At 39.3% G+C, this 14,860-nt stretch overlaps 2 protein-coding genes across 2 annotated transcripts in view; both read right to left on the minus strand.

Moving 5' to 3' along the window:
* The window catches only part of LOC109416635 (cullin-2), a 31,033-nt gene extending 19,900 nt beyond the window's left edge, over positions 1-11,133 (minus strand). The window contains exons 1-2 of the mRNA XM_029863406.2: positions 10,981-11,133; positions 10,777-10,925 (exon numbers count right to left, since the gene is read on the minus strand). Coding sequence (XP_029719266.2) covers positions 10,777-10,895 — 119 coding nt within the window. The 5' untranslated portion in view covers positions 10,896-10,925; positions 10,981-11,133. The remainder of the gene's footprint in view (positions 1-10,776; positions 10,926-10,980) is intronic.
* A 2,155-nt stretch (positions 11,134-13,288) lies between these two features.
* On the minus strand, positions 13,289-13,594 carry LOC134290551 (uncharacterized). The gene has a single exon (XM_062857712.1). The coding sequence runs from the start codon at positions 13,592-13,594 to the stop codon at positions 13,289-13,291; it is 306 nt and encodes a 101-aa protein (XP_062713696.1).
* Positions 13,595-14,860: the final 1,266 nt, after the last annotated feature.

Below are 14,860 nucleotides of genomic sequence, written 5' to 3' on the forward strand. Positions count from 1 at the left end.
GTTTATTGTTACTATTTACATGGTTAGTTTGAGTATACGTAATTATTTTCAGTCTTCTGGCAGGTCTTCCGGCCATCTTGCCAGAAACGTGAATTGTTAATAATTTCTCCTGGGAATTTTGCAGCTGCTGTAGAAATCGGTAAAATGTATTCATGGTTCATGATGGTGAGTAGATTTTTCATCGATCACTGACAAACACGCAAATTATAATGATCATTAAAATTTGCAGAATTTGCCACCAGCGATGCTATTGTGCATCATCCAGCGCCTAGTAAAAAAGCCTTGCTGGCGAGCACTTGGCTTTCGGCATCAAAGATCCGTTGCTGAAGATCGTCGGTTTCAACGTGTGGATAATCACCGGCAATCAAGTATAATCTCGAATAACGCGGGAGATTTCTAGATTTTTCATCAGAAGACTTTCAATTTCAGTTAGAGCATATGCGTCCGGAGGGCGACGGATGTTCCTCCACTGGCACCTAAGACCAGCACATCACAGTGGTCATCATTCGAGGCAACGGATCTTCCGGCTCCCACATCTACCACTTTGTAGCCGCTTATCAACTTTTATCCATACCGGAGGCATCAGTTAGTTCGCAGATGTGAAGATTTCAGTTTCGAATGACATTAGAAACTCGCATCGCGGAACGACTGCGGAGTATCTACCGGCAAAACCCCCAAATTTAGTTCCATACGTCTCCCCAGTTGAGTGTGGACAAGATCGTTCATATTTATTATACAAATATCATTTTAGTGTAATATTCATTTTGAATAAATTCATTTGATATATTTTCTTGCATTTTTTTTTTACTTTTAAATAGAAACAAACACGGTCACACCATCCCACTACCATGTAACCACACGTATAGTAATCAGAACCATGTAGCGATGGTTGAACTTACCATGCTGTTTGTCATGTACATAGTAAAATTTACACTATGATAAGGATTAAGATTACCATGAAATGTAAACATTGATCGGCATAGTAAATTACACCTTACACATGGTAGATTCAAGAAATAATTATGGTCTACGAAAATCAAGTAGTAAAGGTGTTTTAATTTGAACCTATGAGATGGTGCCGGTTACTATGTTCCTTTTTTCAGTGTAGGGTTTACTTAGAAATCCTCTACATAGAGATAAGCGGAAGTTACATATGTCGATTCGGCAACGCTGTTCATTTTGTTTACATCAGCTGCCAACACTTGTTGCAAAGCTAGATGTTCAAACTTTGTGCGTGACTTCGTAGTGGTTCAAGTTGTTTTGTTTACATTTTCTAATTATAATAGATTTTTTTTACAAAATTTTGAAAAAAAAAATAGCGGAGCAATCGATGAAATCTGAAATTTATTGTAAAGTGTTAAGCTAAACATATCGGCAGAACTAAAGCAAGAAGCAGCAATGAAAGCTTTTTCAAGAAGTGCATCAACTAAAGTTTCGTCATAAGCTTGAGCTTTTGAAAGCAGAATTAATTAAATTCTATATTTTTACTAAACTTACATATACCGTCAATTTCTCGATATTAAAAATAAATAATTTTAATTTATTTAGCTCGGATTGCAATACCGTTCAATCGACGCCTTCTTACGAACGATCAGCATGTTCATTTGGCTCACACTTTGACAGTTCTTTCTGCACGATTGGCTTACAATGGCCGCCTCCGCAGATCTCTATAATGTAGGATTACTAGGTTTACTCACAAAACAACTATCACATATGAAAATACTGATATTGAAAATTAAAATTAATATTAATCACAAGTAAATACAATGTCAGCACTGTGAATGAGCAATTTAAATACACAAGATACTACTATTTGTTGCATATTGATTGTTAAAATTAACCAAATAGTGGAAAGCCCAGACAACAATATTCCAAGTCTGCTGACTCCAGAAAGATCCCAAGATTCGTCACAAAGCACAAATGTTTTCATTATGATTCACAACGACTCTCGCAACCCTTCCCGACTCAACCGACTGGAACTGTTTTCTGAGTATAGAAACTACTAAGCCCTATTTATCGAGCATTTCTGATAAATCAGCTATACTCCATCTGTAGCAGCCGGTTCGCAATGAACCGCTGGAGGCGCATTAAAGTGTTAAAGGTAATATTTTCATTACAAGAATTATAATTAACTTCCTTCACTTAAATACCGTCAAACCCTGTGATCTTGGCTAGGGAGTAAACAGTTACGTGAAGTTGTATCAAAATTCTACAGAGTGTTGGGGAAGGGGAGGGGAAATAAACATACTTCTTCCTACACCTAGCAGTTCGGATCTTCTGTTCACACTGTCATTCCAACCTTCTTTCAGTGTGAAACGTTTCTGGATCTGGAACGGGTGGTATCACTACGCTACTCTTCTATCATGAACATAGATAACTACTTTTAAAAATAAAAATTTTGTCCAACTACCTATTTTATACCTGAAAGATGTTAATTGGTCAAATGTTTCATTCATCAAGTCTATGTCCATATTGATGATACAACCTTTTATTAATGAGTAATAATGTTGCTCACAGTTGTGAGGCAATATAACATTCAACTCGTTGAGTGCAAGTTATGAACCTACAGAAAATTTCTTATTAGGCTGTTACCTCTAAAACTACTAAACACATATTGAAACGTGAAATTGTATTGTAATAATTGATCCTAATCTTAACCCTATCACTGGAATGCGTTTGAAGCAAATTGATATTGCTAATGATTTGGTTGGGCATTAAAAGTTTTTCTGGTTTCGACAATAGTCACATACTATGCCCTACGACATTGACGATTCTATTGTCTATGGCTCACCCATTTCGTGCCACCCAGCAGGGACTTGGTCTGGTACCCAATTCAGTATATCCGCTCCACGTAATATACCGCACCTCTTTTGATTTGTGATATGTTACGCGGAACATTACTCTGTGGGATGCAAAACTACTCGCTGCATACCACCCTGGAAACCGACAGTATTCAAGAAGAAGGGAAGAGAGACGACGACGAGCTGACGGGCTGTCAGTTACCGAAAAGAATCGAAGGAACGTGCGCGATAATTATACTGAAATAAAACGTTGAATTATTAGTTGTAAAACGTATCATATCTTTATTTCATCGGTTCGAATCACCACATTGGTGACCCGCGACGTCGCGAAACATCGAATTCAGTCGATAAAAACGTTCCGACTTCGAGAATTCTCGGTCAAGAAAAGAGTCCACATTCTAACCTCAAAAATCATGGCCCAGCCAGATAATGCCAACAACCCAGCAGCTGCTCAAACTGCATTAGTTGGTGTTAAACTCCCGGACTTCTGGAAAACAGATCCGGTCATGTGGTTTGCCCAGGCGGAATCGCAATTCGCGCTGGCAAAAATCACCACAGATGAAACAAAATTTCATCACATCGTTGCTAAGGTAGACCAATCGGTAATATGCCACATTGCCGATTTGGTTACCACTCCGCCGGCCACGGACAAATACGACGCCGTGAAGAAGCGACTGATCGACCGTTTTGCCTTGTCTCCGGAAAATCGCTTGGAACGTTTGCTCGGAATGCATGACTTAGGAGACCTGCGTCCTACCCACCTGCTCTCCAAAATGCAGGAGTTGTCTACTGGTTTGGGAGTTGACAATAATTTGCTGAAGATGCTGTTCATTCAGCGATTGCCGGCAAGCATTCGCCCTATCATCTCTTGTCACGACGGAACGCTTGCTAAAATAGCAGAAATGGCCGATAAAATGGTGGACACAGTAAGCGTACAAGCCTCTGCGGTTGCTGCTAGCGGCAAAGAATCGGTCAGCACGGCGGAAAACGAGCTTCGGTCAGAAATCGACTTTCTCACGGCCGAAATCCGGAAGCTGAAATCATTCGGACGCTCGCGAAGCCGATCTGCTTCAAGGACACGGTTCTCGACGAATAGGCAATCCCAGGCGGGGGAGCTTTGCTGGTATCACCGGAACTACGGAACAAACGCCCGCCAATGTCGCCAGCCCTGTTCATTCGCATCAAAAAACTAGGCCCGTCCCAACCGATCTCGGCGGGGGTTGGGGATGTACGCGAAGGCCGCCGATTGGTTATCCACGATCGCACAACAAACTACCGTTTTCTAATCGACACTGGATCCGACGTGTCGATACTACCGGCAAACAGGCGAGAAAAGAGCGGGGAGCTTTCTAGGCAGTCCCTGCATGCTGCAAACGGAACCAAAATAGCAACCTACGGAACAAAATTTCTGAACACGGACCTAGGACTCAGGCGACGGTTTCTATGGAACTTTATCATTGCGGACGTGACGATGCCGATTATTGGGGCCGATTTCATAGCTCACTTCGGGATCTTGGTCGATCTCCAACATCAACGGTTGACAGACGGTAAAACCGGCTTAGGCTCACCTGGAAATGTGACGACAACAAACTTATACAACGTTACTGTCGTAAACACCGATCATCCGTATCGAGAACTCCTGAACGATTTCCGTGAAATAACTCTACCTTCGACGATGAAATCCCAAATCCAGAAAGACGTCACCCACCATATTGTCACTCGAGGTCCTCCAGCTGCGTCGAAAGCACGGCGAATGCATCCCGAAAAAGTAAAAGCTGCTAAGGAAGAATTCAGAGTGATGTGCGATTTAGGAATTTGTCGTCCTTCGAGTAGCAGCTGGGCGAGTCCACTCCATTGTGTGCCCAAGAAGAACGGACAATGGCGATTCGTGGGTGATTATCGTCGTTTGAACCAAGCCACCGTTCCGGATCGATATCCGGTTCCTCATATCCACGATCTGCTGAACTCATTTCATGGTAAGTCCATTTTCTCTACGCTAGACCTAGAAAGGGCTTATCACCAAGTACCTGTGGAAGAAAACGACGTTCCAAAAACAGCTGTAATAACTCCATTTGGACTGTTTGAGTTCACGCGGATGCAATTTGGCTTGTGTAATGCCAGCCAAACCTTCCAGCGCTATATGAATAAAATTTTCGGCGACTTGGATTTCGTGGTGGTCTTTATAGACGACATCTGCATAGCGTCCTCTTCTTCCGCGGAGCATCGCGAGCATTTGCGAATTGTTTTCGAGAGGCTACGTGAACACGGCTTGGTAATAAATGTAGCTAAGAGTACCTTCGGACGCACCGAAGTGGAGTTTCTGGGATACCTTGTCAGTGGTGATGGCGTGAGACCACTCCCAGCGCGGGTGCAAGCTATTATGGATTATTATTATGGATTATTATTATGGATCTGTGGGATGCAAAACTACTCGCTGCATACCACCCTGGAAACCGACAGTATTCAAGAAGAAGGGAAGAGAGACGACGACGAGCTGACGGGCTGTCAGTTACCGAAAAGAATCGAAGGAACGTGCGCGATAATACAGCGTGACGACAAATTCATGGACGTGCTAATTTCCGGAAAGACCCATCGAATATCCATTGATCGATTGAAGCCTGCTTTCACATGTAATTCACATTTGGAAGAGCATCCTCCAGACGATCGTCAAACGAAAGTCACACCAAGTGGCCACCGTATTAGGTTCTTGGTGTAACTGGGGGGGCTCTGTGGGATGCAAAACTACTCGCTGCATACCACCCTGGAAACCGACAGTATTCAAGAAGAAGGGAAGAGAGACGACGACGAGCTGACGGGCTGTCAGTTACCGAAAAGAATCGAAGGAACGTGCGCGATAATTATACTGAAATAAAACGTTGAATTATTAGTTGTAAAACGTATCATATCTTTATTTCATCGGTTCGAATCACCACAACTCTCTTCATTCGGATAGCGGTTATGTAACCCATTGGATTAAAAGCCTCCATCGAACATGAAGCGATTAATCGGAGACTGAAGACTCTATACCAAATTTGGCTCAGAGACAGGTAATCAGTGAGGTCAGTTTTTCTTGTTTGTCAGAGACGATTGATACGTTTAAGTTAAGACAAACTTTCCACTGCATCTGCCAGCAATAATCGGTGATCGATCAACATTCCGAGTACCCCAATTTACACAAGAATGCCAAGGATCACCGCTCATGCTTTACAATACGGTTGGAAAAACTAGAACAACACCTGGCCACAATGATGCATAAAGCACTAAAGCGGACCGGAAGTGTTGGTGAGCCAGCCCCCACCTATATATAAACCTATCCTGGTACACTCACGAAGTTCCCCAACACAAACGGAAATTGTCCGGAGCAATCAAGATAAGTAATAGTTATTTATGTAACGAGTTGCAAAAAGTTGATTTTTTCAGCACGAGTCGTACATTTATCCAACGAGGCTTGCCGAGTTGGATAAATACGAAGAGTGCTGAAAAAATCGAGTTTTGCAACGAGTTCCATACAAAATTTTATGCAATAATTTTTTCATTATACAACTCATTTGAGTTGCATAATGTTCATAATGCAACTCAAATGAGTTGCATAATGAACATTATGCAACTATTTTTCATTATGCAACTCATTTCAGTTGCATAATGAACCGGTATGGAAAAGTAAGTCATTATGATACTGACATGAGTAGTATAAAAGAGAAATTATAATACTGAATTGCATAAAAACTTTTATAAACAGGCACGCAACTCTTTCTACTACTAGGCAAATAGAATATTTATGTGTTTGCTTATTCATGACATTCGTGGCGGTGCGGAACATTTTATAATATACAACCTTTGTTCTCCCGCATATGGATAGGCTTGCAATAGGTTTCGTAATTTGTAATTTTGTAATTTTTATTGTTAACGTAACGTGAACCGGTTAGCATAGCCATTCTTAGGGTCAAGGAATTTTTACAACAAAATGAAAAAAAAAAAAACAAAAAAAAACTTAGGACAGTGTTTCGTAGTAGTTTCGTGAGATAAATTTTTGAGAACTTAAAAGCCCATTTTACGAGTCAATTTTATGAATGAAAATTTGACAGGAACTTTGGCGTCCTAACCCGTGAATATCAAAATCATTATCAACAATGTTATCACTTCGTTAAATGGCTCACAGTCACTCGACCGAATATTTGATTCAACAGTTAAAAAGGTAGTCGATGGAGTAAGTAGAGTGTGACCACATATGTGGTGTGACGTCTGTTTCTCTGTGGTGCCCCTACCTACATGCAGTTTTTTCGATATACTACTGAATTTATGTGCTTCCTACTACAGACGTCTCAATGTCCAGTTTAGGCTAAGAAACATAAATCATATGATTCTATAACATTCCCCAGAAAACCATTCCCCAGAAAACCAATCCCCAGAATTCCATTCCCCAGAAAACCATTTCCCAGAAACCCATTCCCCATAAAGTACCATCCCCCAGAAATCCATTCCCCAGAATGTACCATTTCCCAGAATTCCATTCCCCAGAAAAAAATAAAACTATTGCTTTAATTCTGAATGGTTTATATTAATAGCTAAAAATTAAATATTTATTCTTAAAAAATCACCGGAAGAAACATCCTGCCAAAAATTCTTATTTGACAAGAAAAACTTCGGAAATAAGCATGATTTGCCTTTACAATTTAGGCTATTGGTGTAATTATTGGCATCGCAACTGCTTACTTTTTCAACATACATTTTTCCTTCTTTTCTGCATAGGCTGTTCTTTCGAATTGTACTTTTCAGTAAATTATCGGCATGAAAACTTCTTACATTTTCTACGTAGTTTTTTCCTTCTTTTTTGCATAGGCTATTCTTTCAAGTTACACTATTCAGGTAATTATTGGCACCACAAGCACAGGTGTTTAGAAATTTAGAAAAAAAAATATGAAATAAATATAACAGCAATTTTAACACCGGTGGAGGCTGTAATGCCAATAATTTCCCAAAAATTTCAATTCGAAAGAACAGCCTATGCAAAAAAGAAGGGAGAATCTATGTTAAAAAAGTAAGCAGTTGCAATGCCGATAATTTCTTGAAAAGTGCAACTGGAAAGAACAGCCTATGCAAAAGAAGGGAAAATTTTTGATAAACATATAAACAGTTGTAATGCCAACCATTTTTATAACGACTCAAACATTTTTTTTAACGAAGAAGGAAACGTAACACTCTGATAATTGCCATCGTACATCGATTTAACGGTTTATTTGAAAATTTGAGAGTTGACCAACTGCCAATTCGCGGCGCTCGCATAGTTTTTGTTTGAGTTTGGCGTTTGCTCACTACTGCCACCTAGTTGATGATTGGCCAAATTCAGTCCTTTTAGAATTAAGCGAATCTATTTCCAAGACTAAAATCGAAGACGACTAATAACAAGACAGACAGCTCCCACCCTGTTTCAGGCGACATGGTTGAAACGCCCTCAACGATTCACAGGAACATTAAAATATGATTGTGTGCGTGGATATGCAAATACGTACACGGAAATGGTAGCATCGCATGCACACTCATTCATAATGTTGTTCCCTGAAGTCGTTCGTGGCGCTAGTGTGCTTGTAGCTCCCAAGGTATATGTAGCAAGAGGGTAGATGTTTGTCTTGTTATTAGCCGTCTTCGCTAAAATTTAAATCGAAAAATGTTCGAAGGGTTACGTCTGTTTGTCTGTGGTGACATTGTTTTCCTTGTGGCATTCAAAAACCCAACACTGTTCCTTTTTTTAAACAAGCTTTTTTTTTAGAATTTAGGCAATTGGTACAATTATTGGAATTATAACTGCTTTCATTTTCAACATAGACTTTTCCTTCTTTGCTGCATAGGCTGTTCTTTCGAATTGCACTTTTCAGGAAATTATCGGCATCACAACTGCTTACTTTTTCAACATAGATTTTCCCTTCTTTTTTACATAGGCTGTTCTTTCGAGTTACAATGTTTAGGCTAGTTACAATCGGCACCACAAGCACAGGTGTTTAGAAATTTGAAAAAAAATATATAATAAATATAACAGCAATCTAACACCGGTGGTTGTAATAATGCCCATAATTTCCTGAAAAGTGCAATTCGGAAGAACAGCCTATGTAGAAAAGAAGGGAGAATCTATGTTGAAAATGTAAGCAGTTATAATTTAAAAAAAATTACTAATTGCCTTAATTTTAAGAAGAATATTGTTTAAAAAGAAGGAACATTGTTGGGTTTTTGAATGCCAAAAGGAAAACAATGATACTTTTTCCCTTCTTCTTTAAAAATATTTAGAATTGTTGGCATTAAAACTGCTTATATGTTCACTTTTTCTATTCCATTCCATAGTATTGGAATAATGATGAAAGCCCTTCTCATACCGCATGAATGAAGAGCCTTTGAAGCGAATAATTAGGAACAGCCATTGGGATGGATCCCTCCAACCGTTTGCAAAGAAAAACGTGGTCAGTTGAGTCTTTAATATCTTGTACACTGAACAACATCAGAAGAATATGCGTTTTCTCTGTAAATTTAGCACATCACTTTTAAAACGTTATTCATCGTAAAACAAGTGCACAATTTTCACAAATCTGTCAAAAACAAAACATTTTATAGCAACGCAACGCAACTAACAGTTTGTAAACTTTCAACATAGGTTTAAAGATCAACATGCAACTGTGTACAATGGTAATTGAACGTTTGAACCATTGTAGAATATTTTTATGGATATGCATGTATGTATACATTTTTACCTTAATTTGTTACATATACCGTACAAGAAATAGATATTTGCTCGTAATAACACTATTGACCATCAAACGCAAAGCTAAATTGCGCAGGTGGCGCTTTTCTAAAACAGTAAATTACGAACCCTAGACTGAATTACTAATGCTACAAATGGAAGAAAAGTGAAATTATTGCAGAATCTCCTAACTTTCATGCAATGTATTGGCCAGAAATATGTTATTTTTGCTTCCAAAGTTGAAAATTTTGCGTTACTTAACCTCACATTTGATCGCCAATAATGTTAAAATCCTTGCCTATAATACTTATGACACACATGTGATACAAGAATCACTGTACAATTACGCTTGAAATGAGTGCCATACTGAAAATTCTCTTAGTTCAAGTCAGTCTTGTTAGAATTTTCTTGACACTGCGTACCGTTGTACAGGAATCATACTCGTATCACATGTCTGTCCGGGGTATAACATATCATTATGATCAACATTTTACTGTTTGTGTATCGAATTAAACTTTTTAGCAGAGCATACTAAGCTTTTCTGGGGAATGGATTTCTGGGGAATGGTGCATTCTGGGGAATGGATTTCTGGGAAATGGTACATTCTGGGGAATGGCACATTCTGGAAAATGGTTTTCTGGGGAATGGAATTCCCATACAGCCGAGGCGGTAAACGCACGGGTATTCAGCATGACCATGCTGAGGGTGACGGGTTCGATTCCCGGTCGGTCCAGGATCTTTTCGTAAAGGAAATTTCCTTGACTTCCTTGGGCATAGAGTATCTTCGTGCCTGCCACACGATATACGCATGCAAAATGGTCATTGGCAGAGGAAGCTCTCAGTTAATAACTGTGGAAGTGCTCATAGAACACTAAGCTGAGAAGCAGGCTTTGTCCCAATGAGGACGTTACGCCAAGAAGAGAGAGAGAGAGAGAGGAATGGAATTCTGGGGATTGGTATTCTGGGGAATGGTTTTCTGGGGAATGTTATAGAATCAATCATATTATTCGAAACATTGCTGTAGCCTACAACTGTATCTAGACTGAGTTCCAGATATCGTTAGATTAAAGGCTGAATAAAAAAATAGTCAGCAAGCGAAATATCACGTCTTGTAAACATTTTGATTATTCCAAGGAGAATGGATAGGCACTATAATATATTATAGGCACTATACATATATTATATTTACGATTTGCGATTTATTTTGATTGAGGTTAAAAGTGAATGAATAGCAAAATATAGACTTACACGAATCGGCTGTTCCATTCTTCGCGGTTTACCCTACCGAGGGTCACAACCTCTTTGATTGTTCCTTTCAGCTCATTCCAGGTTTTTTCGAAGTCTATCCGTTTTGGCTTCAAGGACATTGTGGTTCCGCAAGCTCTGCGATGCTAATCCTGCAACATCGAAGCGGAATTAAACGGGAATCACATATATTACCTAATTACCAACCAAAAAGGAATTGAGACAGCACAGTTTTGTGTTCATTAGTCAAATTGCTATGCCAAAAATTACTTTTCTACGATGCACTGCAGTTTTGATTCGCGAACGAAACTTCACTCACTTTTTGTAAATGTCATTGAAACGTCAGAATCACCGATCACCCCTCGACGGACGAATTTGTAAAACATTTTTAGGCAAAATTGAGTATAAACTACCAATGGGTCAGTAGTGGCTCGAATAGTCTATAGGGCTCTGCACGAAACTCTCACCCTCTCTTTCGCTCTTATTGAGATTTAGTAAACAACAAGGCCAGGAAATGTCAAAATCCCATACAAAATCAAAACAGTGCAGTGCCCTATATTGTCGTCGCGGTTGAAACCCGAAGTTTCCCCACACCCGACAATCGAATTTTCTCAAAATCCATACGTGAAATCTAACGTCGGACGTAGTGCGCTGGACAGCGGACCTGGCCCTCTTTCCAGCGCACTGTGCCCCACGTACGTCCGACACACGGTTTAGGAGAAAAATCTATTTTCGCGTGTCAAAAATTCCGATTTTCAACTGCACGATCAATATATTTTACGCGGTTTATTCGGGAACAGTGTTGATATAGAGATTGCTGACGTTTATTCACCTTTCTCTTTCAAACATGCTGGCGGAATAGAATTTGTTGCCATCAGGAAAGGTTTCCCGATGAAAACAAATCCTATCCCGCCTGCATGCTTGAAAGAGAGAGGTGAATGAACGTCAGCAAGCTCTATTAGTCCTGTTCAACGACATAGGTTGAACTTGCTCGAACTTGCTGCATCCTGCTCTTACCCGTTTGTTGACAAATGGGTAAGAGCAGGATGCAGCAACTTCGAGCAAGTTCAACCTGCGTCGTTGAACAGGACTATTGATAAATATTAACACTCACGGGCTTGGGCGTGACCTGCTGTCAAATTTTCATTCATGAAATGAGTGATCAGCTGATCCGAAACGTCTCATAAAATGGCTCATTGGCTTCTTTAGCGGTGTTCACGCAGAAAAATAAAATGTAAACATAATTAAATTCTAGTTCAAATCAACCGATTTTTCAGTTTACTATAGCGACGAACTGATTTCTAGTTTAAACTGAACTGTTCTATTGTTTGATAATACAAATATTTTCATTTGTCGAAATTTTTGACAGTTTGTTAAAACAAACAGAGATATGGTTTTTTCAACATGAAATAATGGATTGATTCAAATGACTGCACTTTTGCCACTAACAAACCCGGAATGTGATAGCAATCACACATGTGTAGGTGACGGCAGCAACTGCGGCAGCTCGGAAATCTATTTTTAGACCGTCGGTAAGCGGATGGGGAGGAGAACGACTAAAAAAAAAAGACAAAAAAGGCGAAACCGATCAACTTTTTGTGGATGCTGTCGTGAGTACCTGCGCGTTATCCATCACGGCCAAAGCTGCACTTGGAAGTTGGCGTGATGGATTTGCTGCACCTTCTTCGTTGTAGCGATGTTAGGGTAAGCATTTTATAGATGTGTGAGTGCTTTCGGACCATCCCGCATAATCGCAAACTGTAAATGCAACGTTTCTCATACTGGAGATAACTATTAGCAATTGTCATTTAACCATTTCTCATACTATCGGAGCTAACAGTAAGCTTACCATTCCATGTACAGATTTGCCAGTATGACAAATGGTAATCCGCCAAATAACAGTATGTGGAATAGGCGGTTAAGATAGGTTACCATAAAAAATCGCTCGTTTGCTCGAACAAATTTTTCGCAAAACCGTAAAGCTTACTGTCAATTTACTATCCAGTTTTTTAGACATTTCACTGCATATCAATCGGTTAGAGAACAGTTTTACAATACATGTGGAATAAGAACGAACAATGTATGTGTTACTGTTGATTTATTGTCTTTCATGGTATTTTAAACGCATGATATATGGTCCTACTGTATTGAATTGGTTTAAAACTAGTATATTTTCCAAATATTCAAATGAAACAGGATGATGGCTCCGTTTCCAAATGAAAATGGTAACAAGTTTCTCGTTTTCTATGAAAATATTGTTTAAGCTCAGAACTCAAGTAATAACTAGGAGAATTTTCACTTACAAACGGAGCTACCATCCTCTTCGAATAAAAATCACTATTTAAGGAGCACATCATGAGTTATATTTTTCAATCAAAAACTTTCTCACTTCGACTCACGTAACTAGCGGCTGCAAACAATAACTATATGTGTTCACTGTGGAAGATTTTTCGACCCTTCATTATGTTGCATTGGTTAAAATTGCCGAATAACAGTTTGGTCCGATCCGGCCGCTTCAACGCACCTTAGTTCCAGTCAACTCGCCCGCACTGCACTTGTTAACTGCAATTGTTAACCTTGTAGATACGCCGAATAGAACGTGACGCCGAATAGAAATGACGAGCGGGATATCCTTCATCTCCATGGTGTCGCTCAGCTCCTTGTGGTTGTACAGCAGATGCTGCTGGTTAACCGGTATTCCTTCATACTTCTGGATCTTGGACTTGATGTAGCCGACCGTGTCCCGATCGCCAGCGGTCACCTCAAACTCGGACCCGGTTAGGGTTTCCACGATAATCTCGTACGACGGAGTCCACAGCATCGAACAGCGAAAAACTGAAATGAATAAAATTAAAATCACCTAATGTCTAGTATGGGAATGGAATTATGAGTTACCATATTTTTGTTACTTCTGTGTGGAGGACACCCGCGGAATCAACTTTTCAAACTCGATTTCCACTTTTTTGCTTTTTTTCTTAAATTTACTGACAAACAGCGCAGCGGCAAATTTCAGAATATTTCACTTACAAATACAAATGCGTGTAACCGTTCGACAGATTGTTAAACATATGTACTGTATTGTGAAATTTATATGTGATAGTGTGTTCGGCTACTGTAAGTACAGACCATTTGACTTGAGGTGATCCCATAGTGCAACCATTTCTCGCGAGCTTTATTTCCACAATGTCAAACAATGTTCAAACAGTATAACATACTGTTACCAATTGGCATACGTTGTCAAAGACGTTCTCTATGGTGTGAAGCGTATGGCTTCATATTGTAAAACAGAAAACTAAATGTTTGTCTTAAAATAACAGTAACAGTTAGAACAAACTTACTGTTTGGGCAATATGACAAACTGTATTTTGTTATGCGGGATGTTTATGGTTTTTATTTTGTTGAAACAAATGAATTTTTTGACATTATATGAAACGATGTTAATCGGTTGTTTTTATTGATAAACTCTAAATGAAAACAATCAAATAAAACTTTGGAATAAGTAAATTCTCAGTTTGAAAATCAACCTTGCGTTTTATTGTTTTAAACAAGCGCCATTTTGCTGCGTGTTGAGATAATTGGCTTCTTTAGCGGTGTTGAGATAATTGGCTTCTTTAACGGTGTTGAGATAATTCGATATTCTGAATCTGCATGTCAAAACTAAGCCGAAATTCAAATTTTCATGAATTTTGGAGCCCGAGAACCTATTTAAAAGTCAATTTGGAGTTTGTATGGGAGCGATTTGTCGAATCACCCCTCGTCGCAGTTTGTACTGGGCGGAGCTGTCAAACAGTTGCCCACCTGTCAAAAGCTGATTTCAAAAAATCTCTTTGAAATTGATTTTAGGTATCAAAACAAAGTTCTAAAAATCTGAAAAAAAATCATAGTGACTCAGAAAAAGGTGCTCATTCGTATAAAATCAAAAAATCAATACATTTTTCAAAATTTAAAAACCCAATTGCATATTCTGAATTTGCATGCGAAGCTGAGCCGATATCTTGGATTGAAGCCTACTGGTTGGGTTATAACTATGTTTTGCTTTGGATTTATAAGTGTACCGTGTAGAAAACGTCATGTTTACACGTCACTC

This window comes from Aedes albopictus, chromosome 3, assembly GCF_035046485.1.
Source record: "Aedes albopictus strain Foshan chromosome 3, AalbF5, whole genome shotgun sequence".
Classification (NCBI taxonomy): Eukaryota; Metazoa; Arthropoda; class Insecta; order Diptera; family Culicidae; genus Aedes; species Aedes albopictus.